Source organism: Cuculus canorus, chromosome 8 (genome assembly GCF_017976375.1).
Source record: "Cuculus canorus isolate bCucCan1 chromosome 8, bCucCan1.pri, whole genome shotgun sequence".
Classification (NCBI taxonomy): Eukaryota; Metazoa; Chordata; class Aves; order Cuculiformes; family Cuculidae; genus Cuculus; species Cuculus canorus.
Genome location: NC_071408.1, coordinates 23,130,933 through 23,145,712, shown reverse-complemented (window position 1 = coordinate 23,145,712; position 14,780 = coordinate 23,130,933). Strand labels below are relative to the sequence as shown.

The window sequence follows — 14,780 nt, the reverse complement described above, 5'->3', positions numbered from 1 at the left end:
AGTTGTTCTCACAGCAAGTTTTTTCTTATATCAACAATAACTGCTTAGCAGTTAAGTAAATATTGAAGTGTATATCAATACACAATCAACACTTAGAAAACTGTTTTAATTTCCAAAATAATCCAAAACAATCCATACAAGCCCAAGAAATTCCATACATGGATGAACTGAAATAAAGCATACATTTTGGTAAAGATAACTACTCACTCTCAGTTATAATGAACAAAATCAACTTTGATTCTGACAATAATTTTTGCCCCAACAAACTCTATTTTGAAAATACATTCTGTGATCTGTCAGAATTCTTTCGTTTCTAAGATCACTGCATTTGAGAAGACAAAATGGAACATTTTCCACTGCATTTGAGAAGACAAAATGTAACATTTTCCACTGCATTACGACCAATATCACGGATGGCCACATTAAGCTCACTGTGACTGGTCTGCATCGCTGATCCAAGCAAAGAGGAGAAAGCGTACACGCACCATGAAATCACCTACCATTAAATTTACTTAGGAGGTCTGGTATTTAGTTAGCAGACATAGGTATGTGCTTTACTTTCAGCAACACTGGAGTTCTCCTTCCTAAGTGTGAAGTTTGTGTCTGTTCCATGCATGGCTCACTTCCCACACAGAGAAGTCAGTCTGACATGACCCTCTGCTTCCAAGTGAAAAAATCTGTTAAACACAGACAGCAGGATTTCTCGAAGACATTGGTATTAGTTTATTCTTTGCTATAAGCAAACATGCTTTCCAGGCCTCTACATGCGGAGGAGGTTTCTGAGCTTTTAATTAGATATCCAGTGACAGTTTTCAATGGATTTGCCAAGCTTCATCACTGCGCTGTTTCAGGTAGTACAGGCAGAAGTTTCCTAAGCTGACAGCATCTGCAGCTGTGAACTCTGAAGGAAGATGAGACTCCTGCAAAGGAGCATAAGTAAGAATGCCAGCAGAAGAGGCAGGCAGAGATCCAAAGGAAGCAGCAAGAAAGTAGGGCAAGACAGGAGGGGGCAAGTTTCTCCCTAAGCCAATGGGCAGAGTCCTCTTCACACAGCCAGCAGGGAATTTCACTGTCAACTAAAGTCACTGCAAATCCAAAACTCAGTTTCAGGCTCAGGTTTAGGCAGATTCTTCACTGGCTGCACATGATGTCTATCTACACCATGAAGACTAAAGATAAAAAAAGCACCTCACAGGGGCTGAATACTATACTGCCTAGCAGAAAGAAGTTATAAAAGCATCCCTTCAAGAATGACTGCCTTGCACCTTCCAGAGAGCTCAAATTCTGTCGGCCATTCTTAGCCAAGCCTCTTGCTGCGAGGAAACCACAGACACTGCAGGGTGGACTCAGGGAAGGGGATCTTTCATAGCTCTTTCAGAGCATTATTCAGAAGTAAATATTAGCAAAATAGCAGCATAAAATTAATTGTCTCAACTCACAAATGTATTAGTGTTAAAACCTGGAAGCTCATCCAAAATGGGAAGAAAAACAGACTTTTTTTGTGTTGGTAACTGCTCTATAATAACCCCGACTGCATTTCACACGTCAGCTTGACACTTTTGGAGCAGAGCTGCCTGGATGAGGGCTGCAAACTAACAACGTGGTATTTCTGTGCTTGAAAGTGTCTTGTCACAGTAGTCTTTGAACAGGCATGGTTTGGGTTTACCTGTGCAAGCCCCAGGGCCATTACTGCGTACAAACCAGACAGCCCAGGAGAAACACCCCTACAAAGATCCACTCTCCATTTTTTACCCAGGGGCCTCTCACCCTCCTTGTCACCATGAAGAGCCCGGCTCCCAGTACCACGGTTCAGGTCAAGCTGAAGTGCACAGGGCTCCCAGCATCAGGGCAGGGGGGCTCTCAGGGCCGCGGCTGTCATCGTATTCACCTCCTCCACTGCCAGGGCGGCTCCAGCCAGACACCAGAAGTAGCTATTATTACATGACGTGGAATATTTTTTATTTAAGCTAGAGTTAAGTTCCATCTAAGTAAATGTATTTTTGGAAGTCAGACAGAACGTCCCTCTGACAGCATGCTTCCTTTCTCTGACAGCACGTTTTCTTCCAGACAGTGTTTTTTTTCCAGACACTGTTCATTCTTTGAAGATGATAACGTCTTGTGTTCAGTCTGATCTGTGCTGAACAGATGTCTCTTCTTCTGTGATCACCTCTGTTTGCAGCGTTTCCCCATCTCAAATGCAAGGTCAGGGAGAGCTGTCTCCAAAGCTACAAATTAGTAAGAGTTTTGACTATTGTGAAGTTCATAACAACACTAAAATTAGTCCTTAAAAAGTAATAGCACGTGCATAAGATTATGGGACAATTTATCCACGTGTCTGTAAGTGGGAAATATACTGTCCCCAGCTCTTGTCTGGCTGCACACATTAATGGAGATCACTGCCTCGCGCTGCCCAGCCCTGATGAAGGATGTTCGCTTTCTAAACTCCATAACGAGCCTTAAGAGAGTTGATTTACCGGCATTTTCGGTCCCAAACCCCCCCGGAGGCGGCCCCCCCGGCCCCGCCTCGCCCTTCTCCCCCCTCCTCCCCCGCGCTCACCGGTACTGCTTAGGGTCGCTGGGGGACTTCACGATGTCGGGGTCGCCGAGGTTGGAGCAGCCGCCACCGCGGTCTTCCTCGTCCTCCTCGGTGTGAGGCAAGCGGCCTCTGGCGTCGCTGCCGCTCTCCCCGGGCTGCTGCCCCGCCGGTGCCTCCGGGCAGCCATAGCCGGAAGTCCCCTTGTTCCTGCCGGGCATGGTGGCGGCGGCTGAGGCGAGGGCGGGCGACGGGCAGCGCCCCGCCAGCAACGCTCGGCCGCTGCGTGCGAGCGCGGCCGCTACACAGCGCATGCGCCGCCGTCAACCGGACCGGCTTCCGCCGCGGGAGGAAACGTCTGTGACGGTCGCCCCGCGCCGCGCCAATCAGCGCCCGCCGCGGCGCCAGCTGGGCAGAGCCGACCAATCCCCGCGCCGCTCGAGGCCGGGAGGCGGTGCTGATTGGTGGAGAGAGGGAGGGCGGAGGGGGCGCGGCGGGAGGAACCATAGGTGGGGAGGGAGATGGGGAGAAAGGCAGCCCCTGTCAGAAATGAGACAGAAAGAATGGAGAAATCAGAGGGATAAAGGAAATACGGAGTACTAGAGACTGATCCCGGGAACTCCTTTCTGTGTCTTCGCGGTCCGACATTCACGCTTGTCTGCCCAGTTAGCTGTGTCCCCCCCCAGTTCGTCTATTGGAACAGTCCAACCGCCGGGTGGTGGCGGGCAGCCCCCCTCCTCTCATCGCCTCCGCCTATTGGCCCAAGAGGCCGCCGCTCACTCTGGAAGGACAAATCAGCTGGCGCGGAGGGCAGGGCCGAGGCCTGAGCGCGGGGCCGGGAGAGGCGAGCGCCAGCCACGCTGATTTAAACCAACGCGGTGGGTTCCGGGGCTCAGAAGGCCTGGGCGGCCTTGGCGTCACGGTGACGTACTGGGCTCATCCAGCGCTTCAGGCCACAGTCCTGTTTCGCCCAGCGCTGTCGCTGGGCCTTGGGGAGCCCCAGTACGTGCTGGCTGCTGGGGTTTAATTAGCTTTTTCCTCCCCACGCGGTATCCTTTAATGGCTTGGAGTCTGTACCCGTGACTCCTCAGCAGACACCGCTGTTGATTCCCGATAGGGTTCAGCTTTCTCCGGTTTGTGACTCTGCTTTCTCCCCCGAGGAACCTGCAGTGCTGATGTAGCGATTCCAAATTTCAACAGGAATGGTGCCTTTCCTCATCTCTTAAATCTCTCTGAAGCTGGCTTGTCCAAATTGTGTACATTGCCAAGATCCTTGCAACGCTTTGAGAGCTGTTTGGAAGCTCGCACTTGCATTTAGAATCGGAGAATCATTACAGTTGGAAAAGATCTCTAAGATCTTAGACTAGATATAAGGTGGAATTTCTTCATGGTGAGGGTGCTGAGGCACTGGCACAGGTTGCCCAGGGAAGCTATGGCTGCCCCATGCCTGAAGGTGTTCAAGGCCGGGTTGGATGGGGCTGGGAGCAGCCTGATCTACTGGGATGTGTCCCTTTACATGGCAGGGGCATGGAACTGGATGATCCTTAAGATCCCTTCCAGCCTGAACTATTCTATGATTCAATGATCATCCAGTCCAAGCATAAGCCCAACACCACCGTGCCTACTGAACTATGTCCTGAAACGCCACATTTACACCTTCTGAACACCTCCAGAGTTGGTAACCACCACTTCCCTGGGCGGCCTGTTTGAATACTTCACCACCCTTAACAATAAAGAAATTTTTCCTAATATCCAATCTAAATCCCCCTGGCACAACTTGAGGCCAAAATCACTTGAGGCCCATTTACCACATCCCTTGTGCATTATTCCACATCCGTTCCATTTTCTGCCCTTCCTGTCATACCGGTGCTGTTGGTTACTTTGTGCATGTGTTTGAGTCCATGTTGACTGCAAGAGATGCTGAAAGCCAAGTTACGGGGTCAGAGGCTAATACAAATAAGCAGGGCTGTCCCAGATACAGGGACAATAGTTTAGACTGGACGTATAGGAAGGCAATTTAAACTGGATGCCTACCAGATACTTCAGTGCTTTATTTCTCCACAAGATGGAAGCCAAGACCTATGTCTATCCTAGACCCTCCTGTATGGCTTTACCTGGAGAAATGCACACTCAGTACTGTATTGCACAAGCCACAGAGAGCAGCTTGTGAGGAGCAGTCACCACCTTGCCTTTCACATTCTAGTACACCTTTTTTTACCTTGCAAACATACTGTTTTATTGACACTACTGCCCTAGGCCACTGGCAGTCAAATGGAAGGCTCTATACAAGACTGCATCAAGAATTTTGGCTTTGTCTGTGGTGCAAGCTAGTCTGTTATTTCCCTTGCCTTGACAAATTATTGACTCACATTCTGCCATTACCTTGTACAAGTTAATACAAGTAACAATTATTATTGACTCTCTGATGATACTGAAATTAGCTGCACATCACTTAACAGCAAAAAGCTTTCTCTGTATTCATTCATAGCTTTTAAACCAAATGTAAGATGAGATACATCTCTCCATCAATACATACTTTATGTGTCAGTTGCCTGTGATGATTTGATTTCTTATTTGAAATAAACTGTGCAGGATTTCTGCACCAAATACTAGGTTTTTCCATCTATGCAAAATAGGGCAGGGTAGAATTCGTAACTGTCTTTTCCTGTTCTTCTGGCTCTACTGCCATGTAGCTACTTGCTGACTTGTGCTGTAAAAAACAATTCTGCCCATCCTAGGTTGAGGGGCCTGGAATGTACTTGTATTCTTATTAAAAATAATTTTTAAAAATCACATTTTACTTGACAGGAACACAATGAAACGCAATTTTATATTGGATGGAAAAGGGAAAGGTCTTTTTTGCTAAGAAAAAAAAGTAAAACAAAATAATTGCAATTCCAGTTCTTCTGAATCTATTTTCTTCTAGCATTGAGTTGCTGAGCTGAAAAATCATTATTTGCACCATGGTACTCTATTATAGCTGCACAGCTCAAAATCATCACTGCCTGCTGTGGGAGTTTTTATTTCTTTTTGCTAGTTGCACAAGTTGCCCTAAACCTGCTTCTGCTACAATTTAAACACTGCACTGTGCATTTATTGGCCAAATAATTCTTCACTCTGTTTTAAATCTCCCTAGTGATTCCTGACTGATGGGCTTAAGGATCATCACCCTGTCAAAAAAAGATCAAGGTATTTCGAAAGCATTTAAAAGATACTTTCTTTATAAGTGCACACAATTGCCTAGTGCTGGTAACATAGCTCATGGAAGCTCACTGGCCACAGCTGTGACTCATTTCTGTTTATTTTGCCACTTCAGGGGTTCAGATACAATAGCCACATTCCTAGCACTGCACAAATTGCAGTTTCAGTACTAGATCAACACGTACGTCACAATAAAGATTTCTGAAAGCAACATACAAATGAACGAAGGGATCAAGCCTTTAGCACAATGAGCTCAAACTACACCAATGTAGTTGCGTTTTCCTCCAGAATATTGTGCTTTTTTTCTTAGAACTATTACACTTTGAGACACAACAGAATGAGATTACAAAAGCATTCGCTGCTGTCACAATCCAGCAAATTACAGTGCAGTGGGCAGATACTCAACTCCAGTTTCTGACATCGGAAAGTCTCTTCAGTCAGAGGGTCAAAGGCCTAGGATAAACCCATAAATTTGCACCTCAAGACAGCAAACTCTCCGTATCCACCTAATTTACCTTTACAGACACAATTTGCAATCACTTTTGGAGCTGGGATGCGCAAACAGGTGTGTGATGCTACAGGCATACAGTGTATGTAATTCACAGATTTGAAAAAGCTGCTCCTCCATATATTTCAGAGAAATACAACCTCTGCCTGTGGCTAATACTCACAGAGTTCTACACACAGGTGTAGAAATCTTGTCATTTTAGGGATGTTGGAAGTAGAAGAATGTTTCAGATGTTAAGTATTAGAAACTATTCCTCCCTTCAAACAACAATGCGACAAAATGTCCATAGAGTAATTCTAACAGGACATCTTTGCCATTTTTAATTTGCAGTTATTTTCTATTAATCATTCTTTTTTTTTTTTAATTCATACTTTGTGGTTGAATCTGAAACCAGAAAAACTACCCCAAACACACACCCATCTAGCACAAAAGTAAAAAAATAAATCAAGAACAAAATGCAGAAAGAAAATCTAATGATACTGGCACTAATATTTGCCAACACTCACATTTTGGCTCACGATATTTTAATCTTTCTGAGACAGTGCTGTTCCAAGTCTTACGTGTCAGACTGAGCCTCCAACTAAGCATGCAGCAGCCAATTCCTCCTTTCCTTCTTCCTGCAACAAATCCACCATCAAGCAGTTGATCAGAGCAGATCCAAACCTGGAGAGGTAGAACTACAGGATAGAGGGGGAAAGCTGCAGGACACTGGGCTCTCGGGCCTCTAGAAACAAACGATGAGGGACAGTGAGGAGCCTAACACAGCAACACCCCCAGAACTCTGCAAGCTATTAGTGGTGACTGGGGAGAAGTCTGCAGGCAAGGGCAGCCCCTAGGAAAGCTCTTGATCCTTCACCCAACACCAGCCAAGAGCACAGGGAAATGCAGGTGTGGTGCAAGGCCTCCTCCTCCTTCTCCTCACAGCTTTGATTCTTCTATGTGCTCTGCTGCTGTTTAAAGGCTTAACACAAAATACACACATGCACACTCCCTCCTCATCTCTCCTTAGAAATACGCTGCTTTCTGCTCCATCGTACAGAAAAACAGAGATCTATGCCTAGAGGACAATGACTCAAAATTCTTACTTTATAAGAGATTTTTGTCCCCATTTTCTTTTAGACGTGGTCCCTTTTGACTTTTTTATAATTCCTGCTGTTCTTGACAAAAAAACTCTTTCTGCAGTAGAGGAATTTATAATTACAAATGCAAAATTCTCTGCGATAATAACATTTGCAACACTATACAATTCTTTTTCTGTGAAACTCACATTAACACTAGGTGCGCTTACAATATATAGTCAGATTTTTTTTTAAGTTATTGGATGAGGAAATATATAATTTTAACACTCCAGCACATTAAACAAACATACCAGTTTCCTACAACAGAGACTTCTGCCTTTGGACTACATGATAATGCGTCACCACAAATGAAAAGATAAAATTTCATCAGGAAAGAAGGACGTTTCTCAACGAGAAAGGTCACTAGCACGAGCAGTTCTGCTGCGAAGGGGGTGGGTTGTCTGTGAGTCGCATGCTCCTTCCAGAATTGCCCCTGGAAGGGTCTGATTCTATGCTCTCCGACATCTTTTCACAGATTATATCCACGAGACGCTCAAACACCTGCCTTACGTTGATGTTTTCTTTGGCACTAGCTTCAAAATAGTCAAAACCTGTGAGAAAAAGTAGGGAAAAAAAAATCAATAGAGACTGATGGTAATGGAGATGGCTTTTAAAATACTATTTTTTGAGAATTCACCTTAAGAAAACAAGACATTAGACAATTCTTAAGCTCGGTTGATTCCCACAGTCTCAGGATAGTGAGTAGGAATGCTCCTAGAGTTTGACAGCCATAAAAAAGAGTCAAAGGGATAAATGGATCCTTACCATCACCCAGGGGAAACACATCTGCAAATTATACAGATCTCAATAAACCCAGGGGAAAGGAGTCGGGCTCCCCCCTGTAGGTCAGTGAAGGTGCCCTGGGTTGCAGCTGCTGCTGACATGCCCCTAACTGCTCCTGTACAGAAGGGCCAGCCTGGACTTTACGCACCCCTCACTCTACGAACCACTACTGCAGTCTGGGAAGAGCAGAGACCAGAAAGAGAAGAAAGATCATGGTTGTATTCCTTCTGCTGACCAACTTCTGCGCTTGCGAGCAAAATACTCCAAGATTTTGGTTCTGCTTTTCTCGTTCTCTGTCCAATCAGACGGAAGGCTCTTCAGGGTGATTAATGCTTGCACAGTACATGTCACAACAGAGCACCCATCTTAACAACAGCCACGCAGCATTGCTGAATTGTAAACAATGTTGAGTACCTCCTACAGAGTAATTTCAGTGTCCCACCACCAGCTCCTCACTGTAGTGATGAGTTCAGATTCTCAGACACTGACCCTTTCCGATTAAAAAAACCAGCAAGGTTGGAGTCATGTCAAGGTGAGGATGGCACACAGACAGCTGCTCGTGCTGCTTCCTGTTGACACCCGCAAGAACCAGCCTTCTCACAGACGAGCCTGAAACCCGTCTCAGCCAGCAGAAGTGCACTGAAACGTGAAGCATTTCTTTATCTTTCTAACTCCAGGAGCCTCAAAAGCGAGCCATCACTTACAACGGCTCTTACTTCTGTTCTACAAGGTTATTATACTGCCAACAGCAAGAGCTCAAGCACCACAGAGAGTTTATTTTGCCACAAGCTACATTCTGTTGTGCTTCATTTTGAGGGTATCCTGCATTGCATCAGTTTTCTCTGAATCTGCTACAAACGAAGGCAAAGGCTTAACTGATTAGTCTGCCCCTGCTGGAAAACTGAGTCACTTTGATGAGATAGAAAATAGGTATCTACCCCATTCTAACACTTTTTAAAAATCATGGGACACCAGGTGAAGTGATGCAGATGTTTGCCTCGTTACTAAATAAGGATGGTTTTCCTGCACCAGGGGAGGGTTCTCTCTGCCCCACTTGCTGTCTTTGATGGATTGAGAACACATATAAAAGGCACAAGAAATCAGAGAACTGAAGTTGGGTATTCTTAAGTCCTACATTGGTTTAGCTTTTGCTATGGCTGAATCTATTTTGGTTTAGCTCACATTCAGGCCAATAACAATTTTCTTAATCTGATTAGGAAATTATTTCAATGGTGTTAATGTCACTACACAAACTTAGATAAACACGCTGAAGGATAGCTTTTATGTGAATCATTGTGATGAAAGCTAGCAGACTGAGCAGTCGATAGTCTATTAAAGACATTGCTCCCACCTAAGACACAAAGTAATTTCAGATAATGCTGTACACATTAGCACAATTAATATAAAGAAAGACTGACTGATAAAACCAGATATATTTTAAAAGGGCTGGAAAGTGAGCATACAGTATTTTGGGAGGCTACAGAGGAGGAGGATTGGGACAGCACTTTCCAAAGGCATAGTTAGCTTTTGTTTTGCTTTGCACTGGGCTGTGTTCCTCCAGGGTGAACCAGACAAGCGAGAGGACAGGTTGGTGCAGAACTGGGGATTCTTTAGCAGAATGGTTTCCTACTGATGGAGTCAGTTGCTATGGTAACTCTGTGCAAGCGTGTGTTTGAAGTGTCCCACATGTAAAGGATTCCAGGTGTGTATTTAAACAAACAGATGAATTTGGGGGAGAGAAAACACATTAGAAGTCCAAATTGGAGTGGGACTTCCAGTAAAACTGTCTATTTGCTGTTACGTTGTTTTGGACAAATTTTCAACTACTAACAGTGTAATTACGCTTGCAAAATGCGTAAGCCCACTTGCTTTCACAATGGTTTTGAGAATCTGCAAGCCAGGAACCGACTTTATTCTCATTAATCTTTTCAAAAGCAAATTAGATTCCTATGTGTAAAAAAAGAGCCTATAACTGATTTTGCAAACTAACCACGTCTGTTTGCTTTGCTAGACCTACATGTAAAGAGTTATTGTTACAATAATAATACTAATAATGATGGGAAATTAGACGGCTTAGTTTGGTATTTTCTCATTATTTGCTTATGATGGCAGTGCCTCAAAGCTCGAGGGGTGAATGGGACCCCTTTGTGTTTAGCATATGTAGAATTTACACTTGAAGGCTCTAAAGCTGCAGGCCTTTGCAGGCATACTTTTTTTTTTAAGTACATGAACATGAAAAAATAATCTGATTGCTCTTAACTTTGGAACAGTGACCATCTTTTTATTTATATTACACAGTTCCCTATCACGAAGCCATACTTTATGTCCATCTATGAGCAGCGTTTCTATACTTTCCCTTCATTAAAAAACCAAACTGAAACAATAACAAAACTCCCAGCTAATAAATATTAATTACCTAAGATTTAACCATAAGTGGCAATTTGATAAAGGTCACACTTTGAAGTGCAACAGTGTATGCAGTGTAGACTGGAAGCCTGGTACCCTCATTTTAACAATACACCTCACACTGCTGAACGATTGAACACGCAATAGAATTACGTCAACGGGGGATTATAGCAATTCCTTTGGGTCTGGTAAGAATCTCTGCTCTTACAAGCTACACAAATATTTACAGTATATCCACTGTAAGGGTCTCCACTGTTAACTGAATTCAGTCTTAACAAGATTTACTTTCCACCATGACTTCTTTAAGAGAAGACAACAATATCATTAAATCTTAACACAGAAGCCTTGATTCTGTATTAAAACCATTGCGTGCACTATAAAATATAATGAAAAAATATAAATAAATGAGAAATTAGGATGACTTTACCTTGTAGTTCATTCTAAAATTTTTGCTGCAATCCCAGCTTCCTCTCAATAGGACTGTTTTTTTCAGCCCTTCATTAGAACATAATGTGATTTCCCTACCTTGATAGAGAAGCTTGGTACATTTAAAAAATATATTTTACTCAACTCTACAGTTCTGATTTATAAACTTATTTTTTCATTGTTTAGTTGAAAAAAATCCTACAAAAATCAATATTTGCATTCTGAAAATGACTGAGGTACTTAGAGAGCAGAAGACAGAATTGTTCTCATGAAAACTTTTCCTCTTTTCATTCCACTGAGCTAATAAAAGCTGTTCTCTCCAGACAAACTTTATCTTCCTTATATGCTTAGATATAAGCTTTACAGATACAGCAACACTACAATAAGGTAATATTCACCACTAAGCAAGTAAAACACAGACCTAGAATATATTACATTACTTAGTTGTGAAACCATTATTAAAGCATTAGTGCTGGAGGGACTTTTTATCATACAAATTAAAGGGAACACAGTATAAAGAAGCAGAGGAAAAAAAGAGCAGAAAGAAAAGATTTGACATGTACCTAGCTGATCCGCCAGATGTTTCCCCTTCTCCACTGGAACAATTCTTTCATCCTCCATGTCACATTTGTTTCCCACCAGGATCACTTGTGCATTGTCCCAGGAGTAAGTCTTGATTTGTGTGGCCCTACAGCAGGTTAAAAAAGGTTGTTACCTTCCATCAGCCATGCCAAAATACAATCCTATATTAAGTATGAAAACAAGTACCATTAAAGACAACATCAACATCTCAAGATTGTATGTTGGTTAAAAGACAAATGACCAAGCTTACACATAAAGCAAGAATGCAGACTACGTAATTTATAGCACCATTCTATTTTATTACTTCTTAACTTTATGTGACAATAAAGTTACTTGCTAAGACTTCACAAGTGTTTTAAAGATCCAGACAAAAACTCAATTGAATAATTTTTGAAGTCTAAGGAAAAAAAGCATTCTTCTAAGGCTACTGTCCTTCAGCTATAATCTGTCAGAGGAATGACAATCAATTAGACCTCTTAAGCATATTGTCATACAATAAGCCATACAATAGACACTTGATGCTAGACTTACACCTTCTTGTAAAACATACCAATGATAATTCAGAGCAGACAATAAAAGATGCTTATTTTCTCCAGCGCATTTTCTGCGGAGTTTTAGTAACACCATAGGAAATTGTATTTTGAGAGTCAAACAGATGGAAGCATCAGGTTATGCTTGCTTGAACGGGAAATCTGGTTTGTGGAGACTGAAACTGCATAGAAACATGGAAACTACTGCTAAACAGAAATTTACCAAATTGGGAAGATATGGGATCAAGGTAAAGCTCTGTGAGCTAAAATTTGAACCCAGCAGGATTAAGTGATACCCAAGGCAGGGAACAGCAGATGAAGTGACAGACGACAAGTATTGAACCAATGCTAACTTCAATGACAGAGGGATCAAGTGCATGGGAGCTTAAGCAGGAGCACTGAGATGAACTTAAAGCCTCTAAAGCTCTGTGGCTCATGTGCTGGAACTGCAGTGGAACTAGCTGTGGATCCCAGGAGTCTGACCTTACATTTGGCCTCTCCAAAGTTTTTCTATTACAAAAAAGATTTTTTTTTTCCCTATTCATCCTGAAGGGCCAGTCCTTTCCCACCATCCTCAGTGAGGTGTCACAGAGCCAGAAGCAGAACAGTATTAGCTTGGTAGCACTCATTTGCAACCATTTTTTCCAGAGTGGCCCAACCTATTTTATCTTTACCGAGTCAGCTCTATCTTTTACGACTCCCTCCTTCCCAAAGGTAATTAGGCTGCTCTGCCAGAAGTGATTCATTCCTTCCCTCCTCCAGCCCTTAACTCACCTTCCCACTCTTTGGCCCTACTCACAACCCTGCCATATAGGACACTGGTTTCAGGCAAACCTGCCATTTCCCAGGAGAGCCAGGAGTTCCCTCAGATTTTACTTCTGTTTAGTTTGCTTGAAATCCCTTAACAATATAGCACTTGGTTCCTTCTCTTTTGAATTAGAAGCAGCTTCCAGCTCTGATCTACTAATGGTAATTTTTAATTAGTTTGAGTTGCTTACTTGCCTTTTCCGCAGAAAGCAGTCAGTCATGTCTACAAAAAGGAGGTCACTTCCCTGTGCAACTTGCCTTTAAGCAGCAGCCTATTTGATTGCACTGGCAAACATAAACCTAAAGGAAGCCTACGGCACAAGACCAGACACATACTGCAACACCCTAAAATAATCAAGGCCTTCCTGCAGTGAAACTTCTTCTTCATGTCCTCCTGGAAAGGCACTCACTCCCATCTCAATTTTGGCTCCTCCACTTTCACCCTTCTGAGTGCCTCCATGTATATAAGCCCTGTGAGAGCTCATATGAGTCTGCAATGAGTTGATGCAGTATTCTGGGGTTTCTCTAGGCTCATCACAGAAAGGGATGACCTCAGAAATCAACCAAAGCCCAGGAAGATGAAGTCTCCCCAGTTTCCCTCTATAAGCAAAAGAGAAAATGGAAGTCTGTTCAGGTTCAATTTAAAACACCTATAAGCAAGCTTCTCTTCCGACTCCCATTCCTCTCTCTGGATTCATTTCAGTTCCCAGAGGTCACACTGCCAAATCATAGCTGTTTAAACAGAATTACTTAGAAAATGGAAAAGAAGAAAAAAGCACAGATTATCTCCTATAGAAACTCATCCTTCTTGTTTTGTACAAGTTAGTGAAAATCCTCTTTTGCGGAACACTGCCGTTTACTCTTCTGAGGAGTAGAAAAACCCCAAAAGTTATGAAGAAGTTCTAAAAGAAACTCTGATCCCCCCACAAAAAGAAAGGCAGCAAATTTCCAGAAGCTTTTGAAAAGGTAAATAAATAAATGAGTAAAAAGGCTTGTGCAATTGAGCTGTTGCAACAACTATCAGGGCAGTCCAAAGTTCACACTGGGAAAAAGCATTTCTGTGACAGAATAACAATGCTGTGCCTTATTTGTGCTGAATTCCCCAAATTAACGATAAAGCATGGGGTTTATGCTTCATGCTTAGAAGAAAAATAGTCTTGGGTTCACAGCTGCACGGATATATCAACAGCCTAATTTGGCGATCAGCCTTAAAGATAAATAAAACTGATGATTTGTGAGCTCAGCTGTCACTTAAATCTAAGTTAAATTTAACCAATTTTTTCTTCCCTTCTGCGAAAGTGTCTAGATTGTCCAAAGCAGTGTTTCTATAATATTTTCTGTTTACTTTACAGTATCAAATGCTGAGTATATTCTAGTTTCAGTACAGTTTCAAATGAGGTATGAGCCACTGATTTATCTACACACAAAAATAGCGAACCAAAGTCAAATAATAACAGTCAAAGGAGACTATGAAAAAAAATCTAGAAACAGAACCGAAAGCTATGAAAGCTCATTTAACCCTTTCACTCACCCTACAGGAAAGACATCTTATTATTCAAACAAAATAATTAGTTATTATCAAATACCAGGTAAAAAAATCCATCTTCACTTTTGCCTATTTCTGCTTCGTATTCTAAAACAACCTAGCTGTTCTCTTGCCACACTGTAGTAAGGAAAATCACTCAGGCTTAATCTTTTAAGGCTTCTCCTACAACCTGCTGTACCTTTCCCAGTGAAGGAGCAAGAGAACAGGTCATGTCCTGGACATTCCCAAATGCATTCAAATTGTTTATTTTACACTTTTTCAGCTGCTTTAAGATAATTATCGTTAACCAAGGCCAGGGCAGATAACACACACACCTCTAAACTGAGACAATCATTAATTA

The 14,780-nt window shown here is 42.7% G+C and overlaps 2 protein-coding genes across 5 annotated transcripts in view; both read right to left on the bottom strand.

Moving 5' to 3' along the window:
• NRDC (nardilysin convertase) overlaps positions 1-2,880 on the bottom strand; it is a 30,474-nt gene extending 27,594 nt beyond the window's left edge. The window contains exon 1 of the mRNA XM_054072369.1: positions 2,558-2,880. Within this exon, the coding sequence (XP_053928344.1) occupies positions 2,558-2,847 (290 nt within the window). The 5' untranslated portion in view covers positions 2,848-2,880. The remainder of the gene's footprint in view (positions 1-2,557) is intronic.
• Positions 2,881-5,491: 2,611 nt separating this feature from the next.
• The window catches only part of RAB3B (RAB3B, member RAS oncogene family), a 61,439-nt gene continuing 52,150 nt past the window's right edge, over positions 5,492-14,780 (bottom strand). For 2 of the 4 annotated variants that reach the window (XM_054073546.1, XM_054073543.1), the window contains 2 exons: positions 11,539-11,663; positions 5,492-7,911 (listed from right to left, as the gene is read on the bottom strand). In XM_054073546.1, the coding sequence (XP_053929521.1) occupies positions 7,724-7,911; positions 11,539-11,663 (313 nt within the window). In that variant the 3' untranslated portion in view covers positions 5,492-7,723. The remainder of the gene's footprint in view (positions 7,912-11,538; positions 11,664-14,780) is intronic. The other 2 variants (XM_054073544.1, XM_054073545.1) reach the window with 1 other exon arrangement.